Source organism: Rhinoraja longicauda, chromosome 21 (assembly GCF_053455715.1).
Source record: "Rhinoraja longicauda isolate Sanriku21f chromosome 21, sRhiLon1.1, whole genome shotgun sequence".
Lineage (NCBI taxonomy): Eukaryota > Metazoa > Chordata > Chondrichthyes > Rajiformes > Arhynchobatidae > Rhinoraja > Rhinoraja longicauda.
This window is the reverse complement of record NC_135973.1, coordinates 22,907,239-22,923,378: the sequence shown is the minus strand read 5'-3', so window position 1 is coordinate 22,923,378 and position 16,140 is coordinate 22,907,239. Positions and strand designations below refer to the sequence as shown.

Here is a 16,140-nt window from a genome sequence, read left to right as displayed (position 1 = left end):
CCACAGACTCACAACTCTGGGTGAAAAAGTTTTTCTTCGTTTCAGTCATAAATGAACAGACAGGGCGGCACGGTGACGCAACGGTAGCGTTGCTGCCTTACAGCGAATGCAGCGCCGGAGACGGGTTCGATCCTGACTACGGGCGCCGTCTGTACGGAGTTTGTACGTTCTCCCCGTGACCTGCGTGGGTTTTCTCCGAGATCTTCGGTTTCCTCCCACACTCCAAAGACGTACAGGTTTGTAGGTTAATTGACTGGGTAAATGTAAAAATTGTCCCTAGTGTGTGTAGGATAGTGTAAATGTGCGGGGATCGCTGGGCGGCACGGACTCGGAGAAATCTAAAAATCTAAATCTAAATGGCCTAACCCTTATTCTTAAACTATGACCCCTGGTTCTGGACTCCCCCAACATCGGGAATTTTTCCTGCATCTAGCCTGTCCAATCCTGTGGGGGATACGTGTGGGAGAGGTGATTGGCAGATGGGTAGGGTAAGTGGCAAGGGCTAGAGATGAAAAGGGAACAAAGGGTGTCAGATAAGGAGTGAAATAGTTATTGTTACAAATAATTTACAAATGTTTCTCACAAATGGAAAATTATTTTCATGCTATGATTGTAGCTTAGCCCATTCAGATGAGTTTTAGAAAGGGGATCTGAATGCTCCAAATAGAATATTGAAGATGCTAATGTTCTCTTAAACAAAGACAAACAAGCCAGTGCTGTTTGAGATTATGAAACAATTTACTAGGGTAGATACTTTATCTTGTGGCATGGGGTGGAAGGCAATGGTGAGCAACAAAAACAAGGGACCATAAATAGGAGACATCCACTGTTAAATCCAACAGGAAATTCAAGGTGTTGAGAATGTTTAAATCACCACCACAAGATGAATCCAAAGGGACTAACTTGTAGAAACAAGGAACTGCAGGTGCTGGTTTACAAAAGACGCAAAGTGCTGGAGTAACTCAGCGGGTAACGCAGCATCTCTGGAGAACATGGATAGATGAGGATTCGATCTGGACCCTTCTTGAGACTGATAACAGGAGGGGGAAGGAATGCTGGAAGAGAGAAGGGGCAGGACAAAGCCTGGCAGCTAATAGGCCAATATAGGTGGTGGGGTTTCGATAGGCAGGTAGTGTATTCGTTTAAGAATAAGATGTACGAGTACATGAAGCAAAACGGAATAGTATATGATGGGCAAAATCATTGGGAATTTCTGTTCAAAACAGATATAAAACCAGCATATCCAGGCTGATTAAATCAAATGACCATTTTTTCTGTGCTGTGTATAACGTGCAATCAGCAATAAAAGAGAGAATAGGTTCATCAATCCCTAAAGCCTGCATTAGCATTCAAAATGCCTGATCCTGTATCTCATTCACTTTCCTGCCATTCCCCAGATCCCTTCATTTCCACGATACCAAGAATCCAGTGATGTCCGTCTCAAAGATATTTAATAACTGAGTATATCTACAGGCTTCTGTGTTAAAAGATTTACAAATCTCAAAGAAGAATTTTCTCAGCTCATTCCTGAATAACCAACCGTACACCGATGCCTTAATTCTAGACTTTCTACGCTTTTAAAGTTATATAGAGGATGTGGCCATTGATGGCAGACATTTGCTCTTCAGGATCAATTAATGGAATGGTTTACTGTGCATGCTAATTGCCCTTGAAAGATGTGGGGTGACCTTCTTGAGCTGTTGCAGTCAGAGAAAAACAATTTTGCAGCATCTAAACATTAAACCTTTTAACAATGTTGTATGTTTCAATCAGATAACTCATTCTTAAAAACTGTACTGTGCAGGTTATCTCATTCAATCTCTCCTCATAGCGAAATCCCTTTATTTTAGTTTAATTTTGTTTAGTTTAGAGATACACCGCAGAAATAGGCCCTTCAGCCCATCGAGTCCGCGCCGACCAGCGACTCCCGCACTGTAACGCTGTTCTCTACATACTGGGGACAATTTACAATTATACCAACCCAATTAACCTACAAACCTGTACATCTTTGGAGTGTGGGAGGAAACTGGAGATCCCGGAGAAAACTCACGCAGGTCAAGGGAAGAAGGTACAGACTCCATACAGACAAGCACCTATAGTCAGGATCGAAGGCGGGTCTCTGGCACTGTAAGGAGGCAACTCTGCCGCTGCGCCACCATGTCCCCAAAACAAAACTATTGAAATCTGGAGATAGACACAATGTGCTGGAGAGTATTTCAATAGGTCAGGCAGCATCTCTGGACAAAATAGATGACTTTTAGGGTCGGGAATCGAAATGTCACCCATTCTTTTTCTCAAGAGATGCTGCCTGGCCCATTGAGTTACTCTAGCATGTTGCATCTATCTTTGGTATAAACCAGTATTTGCAGTTCTTTGTTTCTACTTACTGAAATTTGGATATTTCTTCTGACTCAGAACATGAGAACTACTCGACACCGATTTCAACAGTTTCACGTGTCCTACTGGTGACAGTGTTTCTATGTGCAATAGTGCAGGATATTCCAATATTTAGATCCAGTAATGATGAAAGAACAGTGATACATTTTCAAACAACATATTTTTAAATTACGGGGATAGGGCAAATGCTCTATTTTATATCCATATTAGGGAATCAAAAACCAGAGTACAGAGATTTAAGGTGAGAGGGGAAAGAGGAACCCGAGGGGCAATCTTTCCACACAGAGGATGGAGGGTATATGGCATGAGTTGCCAGAGGAGGTAGTTGATCAGCTGATATAACAACATTTAAAAGACATTCGGACAGCTTCGTAGATAGGAAAGATTTAAAGGGGTGTGGGCCAAACGACAGACAGGTGGGAGTTGCGTACATGGGGCATCTTGGTTGGCATGGACAAATTGGGTTGAATGTCCCGTTTCCATGCTGTATGACTGGGAATCTGTAGTTGTTTGAGTTCAAGAGCTTGCTGCCCTTGATTTCAAGGTGATGGGAATCATGGGTTTGGAAGCACCATCAGCTGTGTTTTCCTTGAGCTGCATTCAAAATATCTGACGTCTTGTCATTAGTTCCCTCCCAAAAATGTCTTACTAATTAACTGTGTTAAAACTAAAGCAGGCTGCTGCATGATACAATGTTCCAGGAATGTTTCTCATACAGAGGATGGTGGCTACATAGAGAATGGTGTTTTTTTAAAGAATGAGCTGCCAGATTATGTGGTAGGGGTGGGTACAATAAGAATATTTAAGACCAAGACAGGTTCATGGATTAGAAAGGTTTAGAGCGATATGGGCCAAACGCAGGCAAATGGGACTATTTCAAGTAGGTATCTTGAAAGAATTGGATCAATAAAAAAGTTTACAAATACATCAGAACTCAATTTCTCATTTAATGATAATTTTCTTCCCTAAAGTTAAATGTTTGTTTGAAATGGAAATCCTACCAAGGAAGATGACGTGTACATAGAACATTAAACAGTACAGCAGAGAAACACCCTTCAGCCCACGTCTGCCAAACATGTTGTCAAGGTGAATTAATCTCATCCACCTGCACATGATCCATATCCATGTGCCTATCTAAAAATCTCTGAAATGCCACTATTGCATAACTTCCACCAGCAACCTGGCATTGTGTTCCACGTACCACCCACTCTCTGTGTAAAAAAAGCTTGGGACCACATCTGCGTGAAAATTTTAGATACAAAGTGTTAGAGTAACTCAGCAGATCAGGCAGCGTCCCTGGAGAACATGGATAGGTGATGTTTCCTATCCACCTCCTCCAGGGATGCTGCCTGACCCGCTAGGTTACTTCAGCACTTTAAGGGTTCTATTGTCAATCAGCAATTGCAGTTTCTTGTTTCTACTCAGTCATACAGCATGGAAACTGGTCTTTCGGCCCAACTTGCCCCAAGCCGACCAAGATGCCCTATCTACACGAGTCCCACTGACCTGCGTTTGGCCCATATCCCTCCAAAACCTTTCCTACTCCTTTACTTTAGAAATGTGTCCCTCTCATCTTAAGAAGACAACACACACGGAACAATTGAACGACAAAGAACAGGGAGCGGCCGCTCTGCCCACACCACCGGGACTAGCTTGCTGTTGACCGACAGGCCGAGCGACCAATCAGAGACGGTGCGTCACAATGGGCCACCGGACACGTCGCACGAGCTCGGACCAATGGGCGCGCGCCGCAGGTAAGGGGCGGGCGGAGGCGACGGGGCCTGGCGGCCGAGAGAAGGATCTGGAAGCCGCCGACATCGTTCCTTCGCTGCCGCTTGGAGCTGGAGGGAGGAGAGATGGCTCCTTACCGGAAGAAAAGCGTCCGGTACATCTGGTGGGCCTCGTAGTAGTCGCCCTTCTCCACGCTGGCCCGGAGCTTGGTCTCCACTCGCTGGACTCCGCCCCGGTTCCTGCAGCACTTCGGCAGCTCCCCGTCCGCCATTGCTGCCTGAGCTCAGCCAAAGGTCAAGGGGCGCGCGGCTTGTGCATGCCGCGCTGACGTCACGCACAGGCGCGTCGTCACGCCGCGCAGACGCAACCAATACCGCAGCTGCTGCGGAACATGAGGTAAAATGTGGTCGGTGGGATCAGTGCAAAGAAGCAGCAACCTCAATGTTTTAGTGAATGGCCCAAATGTCTATCTTCACAGAGGCTGCCTGGTCCCCTGAGCACTTTGTTTTTAGACACCATAATGGTTGTCAGGTTAACTGTACAGAAGGGTCTTGGGGTCCAAGTCCATAACGCCGTAAAGGTATCAACACAAGTAAATTAAGTGGTAAAGACGGCTGCTGACTCTTATACCCAATGCCCTGACCTTCATGAGTATTGTGTTTAAAGGCCTGTTATGCTGCTGCAAGGAAGAATTGTATTTAATGCATATGACAACTGATTGCAGCATTGAAGCACAGGAGATCTTGGAGTCCACGTTCATAAATCCTTAAATGCCCCAACACACGTAGATGGAGCAGTAAAGAAGGCATAGGGTATACTTGCCTTCATCAGAATATAAGTGTCATCTGGTACTTTTATAGGACTTTGGTCAGGCCAACTTTTCTAGGTTAATTAGCTTTTGTCAAATTTCTCTTAGTGTGTTAGGGATGGATGAGAAAGTATTAACTGCCTACACACCGTGTATGTTTCAATCAAAGCAAGGGTTTAAAATTACAGAGAAGACAGATGCTGGAATCTTGAACAAAATGCTGGAGGAACTCAGTGGGTCTGGCAACATTTGTGGATGGAATGGGCAGACTGAAGAGGTCAGCCTGACCCAAGTGCAAAAACATGATGCAAATGCGAGATACAGACGACCAGGTAATTTTCATCTGAAATTGTTGAATTTAGAGTTGTCTGATGGAAAGAGACCCTTTGGCCCACCATCAATCGCCCATTCAATAGTTCTATGTTATCCCACTTTCTCATCTACTCTGTACACACTAGGGGCAATTTGCAGAAGACAATTAACCGGCATAGAACTAGTGTTAACAGGTGATCGATAACTGGTGTGGAATTGGTGGCTGAAGGGTCGGTTTCCATCCTGTATCATTAAACTGAACTATTGGCACAGTGCCCTCTGAAAGTTAACAACCTTCAGTCAAAAGGCTATGGTGTAAGCTTCAATCTGAATATAGTTATTGCAATTACATCCAATGACACATCAATGGTAAACACACTTCCACTGTTATGTGAGACATTTTACTGTTTTACATTCCTGATCATATGACCTTTTTAATAATAAGTATCTACAAAGGATCTCCAACTAGTTCAGAAATCACTAAATGTAGCTACACAGGGTAAGAAGTATATTAAAGAGCAAACTATGCATTAAGTATTTTCAGTTTACTGGACGATGCACATGTCGAAGGAAGGCAATGGCTGGAGGCTTGTGGCAGGCTGGAGGCTTGTGGCAGCCTGGGGCTTGCCTGAATCGGGCAACACTCCAAAATCCTAGAGTGCGGACTGGACATTGAAATGGCGCCAAAACCTGGCACATCTTGTGTGCGGGGCTCAGTGGACTATTTCTGTACACTTTGCTAATTGGGGATTGTGCTTAGGAATGAAAAATAAATTTTACTGTGTATTTGCACACATGACAAGATGAGCTATTAAACCATTGAATAAATTTTAAAAAGCCTCCAGCAGTGCAGAATGCTATTCTCCTGAGGTGCCACTTGCCCCTGCATCAAAACGAATGCTACAGGACACTCCATCTAGAGGTGTCATCAAGAAGTGCTGAAACCTAAGAAAATACACATCCTCAGTAAGCAGAACTTGTAATGGGTTTTTGACTGAAGCTGTTTATTTGCAATCTATACAGTAAAAAATAAGCATTTTCTCTTCAGCTTCAAAGAGCGTGGTGATAAAAAGTCTGTATGGAATTTGCACATTCTCTGTGACCACGTAGGTTTTCTCCCAGTACTCCGGTTTCCTCCCATATTCCAAAGCCGTGCCGGTTTGTAGGTTAATTGGCTTCTGTAAATTGTCCCAAGTGTGTAGGATAGAGTTCATTTACAGGTTGACCGCTGGTTGGCGGGGGTTCAGTGGTCCGAAGGGCCTGTTTCCATGCTGTATCTAAAATTAAAACTACACATTAAACTATCAGTTGTTTCATGTAAACTAGACCATGATAGTGTAAAACACAAAGAATGTAGTTGTTCTACTTATGGCACATTCCACATATTTTGTTTATCGTCACAGACCTTCCTTTTGGTTTTCTTATAGTGGCTGTGATTCAGTGAATAGCTCTCACCTCATGGAGGGTAGTGGGGTCAAGGATCATAGATACCCGAGCACTCTAATCTTAGTCCACCATTCCCTGCAAAACTGGGAGGGTAAGATTCTACACTGTTAAAGACTGTGCTTGTGGACAAAACAATTGTTGGAGGTTCCATTAACTTATTTTGAAGGGCAGCAGATTTAGACAGGGGTGGGTAAGACTTGTTATAATTGTATAAGAGTTTGGTGAACTCACATCTGGAATACCACAGGAAGATTTGGTCTCTTTAATTAAAGCTGCTCCTTACCTCATTGTTTATTCTTTAAGATCATTAAAACTTATTTGCTCTTTATCACCTTTCTGTTGGGATCATGCTGAGTGCATTCACATTGTCTGTCCCATTTCTTACAACAGATAGGGTTCAAGTGCTCCAGTAGCTGTATACGTTATTCATCTAAAACCACAGGTGACTGAGCTAAAATAAAAACGGATCCTCTCTCCACAGATGATATCTAACCTGCTGAGTAGTTCCAGTGTTTTATTTTGATTGTTTGCTTCTGTGGTATCTTGCTTTCAAAGATAGTTCAATAGTCATAAAAGAACCTTGGGTGGTCAAAGGTATAAAATACACTATAGAAATTGAAGTCTATATCCTCCCTTCTCCACCTGTTTACTTGATTACAAACCTTTTCAATTTTTCAGTTCTGATATCCTTAACTTGAATTATTAACTTTTCGCTCCCCAATGATGTTGCCTGACCTGGGATTTCTTTGGTGTTTTTTAAATTTGTATTTCCAACACTGGCAAAATATTTTGCTTTGTATTTTTAAAGTTAGCACATAGCTTTTTTCCAGTCCTTCCCTCAATGTTCGTACAAAAACATTGTACATTATTACCAATACAGATGATTCTCTTTATGTTATAGCATTGAGATTAATTTATAACTTCAATTGGTACTATCAATGTCCTTATCACTTATAAATGACTTAAGATGTTTTAACGCACCATTAAACTAATTATTCCACTCTAACATCGAAAACACCCATCAATTCTTAGATCCTGAACTTAGCTGGAAGTTGCTGCATGAATGTTTCTTGGGTCAGTCTGGAGAAAATATACTTGTTCCTGTCTGAAGGGTCTCGACCCGAAACGTCACCCATTCCTTCTCTCCTGAGCTGCTGCCTGACCTGCTGAGTTACTCCAGCATTTTGTGAAATAAATACCTTCTACTTGTTCCTGTTGATAGCTGGGCTTAATTCTTCCTGACTGCAGATAGAAGTACAGTAAAACCTTGTGTGCGAAGGTTTAAACCTAAAAGACACAAAATGTTGGAGTAACTCAGTGGGACAGGCAGCATCTCTGGAGAGAAGGAATGGGTGACATTTCGGGTCAAGACCCTTCTTCAGAAGAAACCCGAAACGTCACCCATTTCTTCTCTCCAGCGATACTGCCTGTCCCAATGAGTTACTACAGTAAACCTTTGTTTTTGTAGACCTCTTTATAAAATGTTTTGGTTATAGCGAACTGCTCTTTAAGAACAGACTGCTAGTTACACTGAGGCTATTGAAATTGACATGGCTATTGAAATTGGCAAGCAATCAATTGGATGGACACTTAGCTATCAAACGTAACAAAAAGCCTTTCGTATTTTTAGCTTGCCGTAACAAATATATATTTTTAGCTGTAAAAAGAGAATTTTGTTTTTGAAAACAAATCATTATTTCACGGAGTGACTGCTAGGTGGATTTTTAGTAAACCCCTTACTTGGTTATAGCGGACAATCAGCAATAACAGACACCATCCCCCCCCCATGGTCCATTATAAAGAGGGTTTACTGAATTGACATCACCCACTCTGTATCCTCACTGCTATAAATGTGATCATGCCCCACTTGGCCGCAGAGACCCCTCTTATTTAATTAAAAATATGTACATCCATACCTTGCATCTTTCTCATCTCACGTAGGACTGGGAAAGCTCCTGTGAAAACTCGTCTTGGATTAATACACGTTTGCACTATCTTCAGAAGATGGAAACTGCTTCTTGCTGTAACATCAAAGCATCCTTAGCTGTACCTATCTAGTTTTTCTGTTAAGATTTTTTTTTCCACCATCTAATTATTTATATCCATAATAAAATATTATGTCTGGACAGGCTGTCATTCACTCAATACAAGACTCTCTGGAACTGAAGCTCATTATCTTGAGTCTTAGCTCTGACGAGCGTTGGCTGCATGTAATACGGATTGGACCAGGATGGAAATGAACCTCAGATATCAAGTCCCTCAACGACAATCTTCTCACTAAATATTCTAGCAAATTTCAAAACTGAAGGCCAGAATGGTGAATCTTGATAAGGATTAAAGTATTTCCAGATATTCCATTTCTGAGCTTCCCTACCGTGTCTAGATTCTGCAGCTGGTCTGGACATTTAAAATGCAGCTTTGTGCCTGCACATGGTCCATGCACTCTGTCAGTTTACATAAGTACCAACTGGGCTACCCAAAACATGGCCAGTGATTCTACAAATCAAAATGCACATTAAAAATAGAAAGACACAAAATATTGGAGTAACTCAGGATGTCAGGTAGGTAGCATCACTGGAGAACATGGATAGGTGATATTTTGGGTCAGGACTCTTCTTCAGACTCTATTCCAGTACTTTGTGTCTTTTTTGTAAACCAGCACCTGTAGTTTCTCTAAATGTGTGCCTACATTTCATTAAGAATTATCATTGTTCCATTTCAGAACACATGACAATAAAATGCTCTTGACTCTGCAGCCAAAATTGGCTTTGAAGACAAAAAGAGAAATTATGAACTAGGTTATTAATGCTTGAAAGAAGGAACTTTTCTTTAATTGCTGTTTCTTTTTATTTATAAAATCAAACTGAAATAAAAGATCAAAGAAAGACATGACCAGGCAACAATATAGATTATTTATAAAACCTTCAAACTTAATCAAACTTCACCACAGATCCGAGACACATCATGACCACAGGTGATTCTGTCACTGTGCTACCGTATTCTTTCCATCTTCCTCCTGCAAGGTCTGCTTCATGGAGCTGATATCATGGTTGTCCAAAAGGTGGCAGGACACAACAGTCCAGATTTGTCCAGTCCAGTAATAAACAGTTTTAGAAAATGGAGATGTCAAGATGCAGAAGGAACAAACCAGTACACCCAATAGTAAATTTACAATAACTCTGACACAAATGTATTTTCTTTAAGACAGGTTATTTCAAAGTGTCTAGTTGTATCTGAAGTGCTCCTCAATATTTGGGCCCAAGCCAACTTTCATCAACTACATATTGAAGGGCAGATATTCCTTTCAGAATCAGGGAAATTCAGCTCATTCTTATCTCAACAGCCCCCAAGATGCCAACAAATTGTTCCTTGCCAGATGCTTACGAACACAACGCTGCTCAGAGAACTTAAAGAGGGTGTGTCGTCTCCCGACTTGTTCCTTGCTCGGAAGGTCTCGATTTCTTCGAAGTGCTGCATTCCAAAAAGGAGAATCCTCAAATACTTGTCAGTACTTGCAGCAACAATTGAAAATTGTTATTTGGAAACGTACAGAACACCTTGCGGAGATGTTTGCTGTATCACAGTTTACAGCTGTCCATTTCTCTTGGGCAGGAACATCAGCTCATTGCCTGAACACCAATGGTCAGAGAGATTGAAATAACCAAGAGTACTATTTTCCTTTCACCTTATGCTGGAATTGCAGTACTCTGCGCACAAGCCACCTCAACCACAGGTCCAATTTCAGCGGCAGTAAATAGTTTTCACATCAAATAACATTAAGTACATCCCACCAGCAAGTTTCATTGCAACCAACAATCAAAAAAGATAACATTTGGATGTGATTATATATTCTTGTACAAATCTTAGGCAAATAGCATCAGTTTTATTTCATTAGGTAACAACACATTTGAGGATCTAAAAGTGGACTGTTAAACGTTCAGTAGCACTTTAAATCACAACACTATGCAGTAAAGCATAAACTAGAATCCAAGCTTTTGTCTCAAATCCTCCATCAGGTCCCAATGATTTTCCATAGAAATGGAGAGAAATCCACACATCTCAAGAAAGCAAATTTTGGTCAAAGCTGGTTTCCGGAACATAGGAATGTACAACTTCCAAAGTAACTGCTATCTCTCTGCCTGGTCTAAGTATTTAACAACATAATCAAATTGCGAGTAAAATTGTGCTCACTTGATTGCCTTGTAATGGTTCCCCTGGCAAACATTAAACTAGGCATTAAGGTGCCAGATATAACACCCAACTTAGCTGGCCCAAGCAAGGGAAATACAAAATTGTCAGCCCAGAAAAAGCACCCAGTGTTTCTGCCCCTTAACTCCAGCTAGAAAGCAACTCTTTTTGTGTTGATGTTGGGGTGATTGGCTCCTTCCTCTCTCTGTCTGATACATACAATCGTACTACAGAAAGCAGCCATAGAGATCTTCATGCTTGTGTCAACTTCTGATCCAAGGTATCCAATTAATTCCACTTTTCCACACAGCCTTGCACCTTTAAATTACTACTTCCATTTTGTACGTTATTACAGATTCAGATGTAGCTACACCTTTCAGGCAGTGCATTCTGCCATTGCATTACACTGATTTACGTAAACTTATCGGTGGTTCTTTTGCTAATCATTCATCGCTATCCTTTGGTTACTGTCCCACTTCAAGAAACTTTCCCTTTGTCAGAAGCCCTCACTTTTGAGCATCCCATTAAATCTCTACTGTCTCACCTCAAAAAGAATCCCAACTTCTCCAATCACTCCATACAAATAATGGCCAATTAGGTGCAGCACCAAGGGACAGCCACAACCCATGCAACCACTCAGTAGCAAGTAGCACTTCAAAAGGGCAAAAGTCTTATTTATTCTAGAACGTTTGTTGCCTCCATTTTCCTCAACAGTGGCATGGTCACTGGTGCCATCCACTTTCCCTGTGCAGGTTTTCGTGGTGCTTTCAGTGGATAAATAATTGATACACTGCATCTAACATATACTTTGGTCATCACAAAAGAGTACATAGGTCTTTAAGGCACACCAACTCACGATGCAGAAATAATTCCAATTAGGTGGTTCCTAAACTATTTACTCAATGATTCTTGTGCCCTCAATGCCATTTTCCCCATCTAGGTTATCCATGCGTGCTACACAACCGTTGTCCTCAAGCTCAATCTAGTTTGCTGCACGGATGTGATCAAAACATTGTCAACTGGAGCATCTTCCAACGCAGACATTGTGGAAAGAACATTTAATTTAGGAGACACAGGAAATTGTAGATGCTGGAATCTCAAGCCAAACACAAAGTGCTGGAGGGGCACAGCAGGTCAGGCAGCATCTGTGGTGGGAAATGGACAGACAACATTCTGGTTCGTCTGTCCATTCCCTTCAGAGATGCTGCCTGACTTACTGAGTTCCTCCAGCACTTTGTGTAAATACAAATAGGAGCATGGATGAGCTATAAAGGCTCTCAAATCTTCTTCACTAGTTACGGTTGACACATTCTTGACCTTCATTCAACTTTCCTGCTTAATTTCATCTCCGGAGAGAACTAAAATCTATTTCAGTTCTGAATATATTCAATCACTCAAGTTTTACAGCTCCCTTTTGTAGGGAATTCTAGATTCACAAACCTCAAGAAATTCTTCCACATCTTACTCTTAAAAAGGCAACTGCTTATTGAGAAAGTTTTCCTCCAAGTCTTACATTTTTTCCCATGACAGAAACATTCAGCATCCATCCTATCAAACTCCCTCAATCTTTTACAATTCAATAATATCATTGCTTATTCTTCCAAACTCCTCTAAACATGGGCCTAACCCACCCAACAGTTCTGTATTCTTTTCTGAACCTTCATATAATCCACAATTGCTAAAAAGATAGCAGAACAAAAAGCCCAAAGACAACATTCAGGTTGTGTAGAATTTTCTTTGTTTTTCTGCATCCCTGAAAAATATTCCTCAGTATTTATGCATCTACCTTCCTCTCCAGTAATGTCCCAGATGACAACTTTGAAGTTTACTAATCAGTTTATTCTTAAACTGGACCCTAAATTAGATACACAGCATCTAAAGAGCTTGTAACTATGGGAAATTTAGCATATCTAAGTATAAATTTTACACAAAAGTAAGTTTACTCTTTATTACGCATCTTAAGTACATGCAGCCTCAAAAAAAAATTTGATTCTTTATTTAAACATCTGAATAGCATTGTCTGTTCTGCGACGGCTAAGGAAATAAAAACACTTCGAGACAAAGTGTGAAAAAATTTACAAAAATACATTGCACAAAGTCCTGTGTTGCTCTTGAAAAATAAATATAGTTATTCACAAAGTTCCTTTCCCCAAATCCCTAATTCCACTTTACAGGCAGAAATATGACCAGTTTCATATAGTTTACAAAGAGTGCATTTCATATTCCAAGTCTTTCTACATAGGCCACAGGTTTTATGCAGATAGTTAAATATATGATTATATTAGTTAATACAAGTTCATACCTTTGAACCTTCCTTTTTACAAATACAAGGACTTTTGTGCAATATACAAATAAGCATTATCCAATATCTAATAAAAATGCTCTGTACAAGTTCCTCCCCCCACCCCCTTTCCAAATAGAAAGGCATTCGATACTCTTGTTTCACGACACAAACACCAGATATTCACCAAAATAAAATTGAGACAAAGAAATGCTCTAAAAAAGATGATAAAGCTGTTAACAGTACAGCTGGCAGTTTTTGGAAAGCATCCGATAGTAGGCGATTCAACAATATGCGATATTCATGCCACAGTTCCCAAGAACAGATTCCAGTGTCCAGAATTAGCCCCGACCTTTCCAGTATATACACAATCTTTTTACAATACGAGCACAATCGACACTTCACTGATTCACAGGGTCACCATGTACTCTGAACCGATAGAGACATGTATACTCCGGATGTCCCCAGTTGGAGAATATTCGGAGTTCAATTATTTGGTATTTCTTCAAGCTTTTCTCCTGGTGTTGAGGGAAAAGGAAGAACAAAACAGGAATAGTTACAGACCAGACATCCAAATGATCATCTGATACCAGTGCCTTGCATCATGTATTAGCATTTTGCCTTACAGTGCCTTTGTATGGAAAATGCCAAGAGGCATTTTGTGTGTCAATTATCAGACAAAATTTGTCGCCTGGTGATATAAAATGTAAAAAGCTTGGTCACAGAGACAGTTTTTGAGGAAGAGTCAAGCATTTTGGAGAAGGAATCCAGAACTTCAGGTCTAGACCGTGGCATATTTAAATCTCCTAATTAATATATCATATCCATTCAAGTAATTATCTTATGATTGTTTGAATGCATATAGACGACATTCTATATAACTGGTAAATGTAGGGAGGGAAGAATGAGGTTTTCAAAAGTTGCAATATCTATATACTAAAACTCTTGTTTGTTCCTGAACTACAGCCAAAACGGTACATGATAGCACAACAATTTTAGGCCCACCTTACTCACCGTCGTCCCTTTGGTGCTAATGGAAGAAGTTTCATTGAAATCGGTGTTGTATTTTTAAAGTTATTCACATTTTAAAGTTTAAAACTATCTCCACGGGAGGAAGGATAAGGGGGGTTGAGGGGGGGGAGGGGAGGGGTGGAGGAGGGGAGGGGAAGGGCAGGGGGGAGAGAGGGGAGGAGGGAGGGAGGGCAGAGGACGGAGGGTGGGCAGAGGAGGGAGGGTGGGCAGAGGAGGGAGGGCAGAGGAGGGAGGGCAGAGGAGGGAGGGAGGGAGGGCAGAGGAGGGAGGGAGGGAGGGCAGAGGAGGGAGGGAGGGAGGGCAGAGGAGGGAGGGAGGGCAGAGGAGGGAGGGAGGGCAGAGGAAGGAGGGAGGGCAGAGGAGGGAGGGAGGGAGGGCAGAGGAGGGAGGGAGGGCAGAGGAGGGAGGGAGGGCAGAGGAGGGAGGGAGGGCAGAGGAGGGAGGGAGGGCAGAGGAGGGAGGGAGGGCAGAGGAGGGTGGGAGGGCAGAGGAGGGTGGGAGGGCAGAGGAGGGAGTGGAAGGGGGGAGGAGGGAGTGGAAGGGGGGAGGGGGAGGACAGAGGGGAGGGGGAGAGAGTGCTGCACCAATGCAGGAGAGGTTTGAGCCCAACGGGTCCACTTGGTCTAGTACTTGTTTAAATTTCCACACATCAGTTTACTGAAAAGAACAGCAGAAACACCGTCTGGCCACGGCCATACCCCGGCAGCAGGCGTGGCTCACCCGCTGTGGAACCGGCCAAACCCGCCTGAAGAAGGAAGCAGCCTAGCTGCAACTCGTCCTCAAGGACCAGAGATGAGGGTGTAAGGAGTCAGCGATAGCAGACACAAAATAAAGGGCCAGTAAGAGAAACCGGGGTATTTCCTTCCGCGCCCTCAATGTCAGCTGCAGGAGGCGCCCTTGGAGCCCAAAGGCTGAATGGTGGCGGGACGAGGAGAGGGACGATAGTTTGCAGGATAATCCGGATCAAGGCAAAGGCTGCAACGGGCCTTTATGACCAGCTGCAGCTTAGACTTTGAAAATGGCATCAAAACCTGGCACAAAAACTCTTGTACATGGTCTTGGTGGGATATTTCTATACACTGTACTCAATCTAGGATTGTATTTAGGTATGGTAATAATTCATTGAACTGTGTGCACAAAAGGAATTTCAATGTACCTTTGTATATGATAATAAATAACCATTTAACTAAATTGTAAATCATGAACTAAAAAAATTATTATAAACCCATTTTACAAAGACACATCCTTGTATCTGAAAGAAGAATTAAAATTCATTAGACCTTTGAGAAATGAAAGGTGAAATTTGAAACCAAGTTACCCCGACTAGGAAAGTCTGTATTGCTTCTCCATCCTGGTTATATGTGTATTTTCCAAAAACTGCACCTTCCTCTTGATACTCATCCTCAAGACCCTGTACAAGATAAACCAAGATCAGATTATAAACAACAACAGCATTTGGGAGCAACATGGTAAAGTCTTGAAACAAAGAACTGCAAATGTTAGTTAATACATGAAAGGACAGTGCTGGAGTAAATAAGCAGGTCAGGCAGCAACTCTGGAGAACAGAGAGCTGATGTTTTGGATCATCTCAACCCGAAACATCACCTACCCATGTTCTCCAAAGATGATGCCTGACTTGCTATGTTACTCCAGTGCTCTGTGTCCTTTTGGATATTTTAAAGTGTCTTAACATATTAGGACCAAACTCCCATATTCTTTGAGAAACTTATATTAGAGATTTAGACAACATTTTAGTTTAGTTTAGAGATACAGCATGAAACAAGCCCTTTTCGGTCCACCAGGTCCACACCGAACACCCATACTAGTTCTATCCTACACACTCGAGACTTATTATTCTTTTTTTTTTACAGAAGCCAACTAACCGACAAACCTGCATGTTTTTGGAATGTAGGAGGAAACCAGAACATCGGGAGAATACCCACAT

The 16,140-nt window shown here is 42.0% G+C and overlaps 2 protein-coding genes across 10 annotated transcripts in view; both read right to left on the bottom strand.

The window, feature by feature from the left end:
* The window catches only part of get4 (guided entry of tail-anchored proteins factor 4), a 31,725-nt gene extending 27,293 nt beyond the window's left edge, over positions 1 to 4,432 (bottom strand). Inside the window, exon 1 of the mRNA XM_078418108.1 lies at positions 4,266 to 4,432. Coding sequence (XP_078274234.1) covers positions 4,266 to 4,399 — 134 coding nt within the window. The 5' untranslated portion in view covers positions 4,400 to 4,432. The remainder of the gene's footprint in view (positions 1 to 4,265) is intronic.
* Positions 4,433 to 9,508: 5,076 nt separating this feature from the next.
* The window catches only part of sun1b (Sad1 and UNC84 domain containing 1b), a 69,275-nt gene continuing 62,643 nt past the window's right edge, over positions 9,509 to 16,140 (bottom strand). For all 9 annotated transcript variants that reach the window (XM_078418099.1, XM_078418100.1, XM_078418104.1 and 6 more), the window contains 2 exons: positions 15,514 to 15,606; positions 9,509 to 13,681 (listed from right to left, as the gene is read on the bottom strand). In XM_078418099.1, the coding sequence (XP_078274225.1) occupies positions 13,565 to 13,681; positions 15,514 to 15,606 (210 nt within the window). In that variant the 3' untranslated portion in view covers positions 9,509 to 13,564. The remainder of the gene's footprint in view (positions 13,682 to 15,513; positions 15,607 to 16,140) is intronic.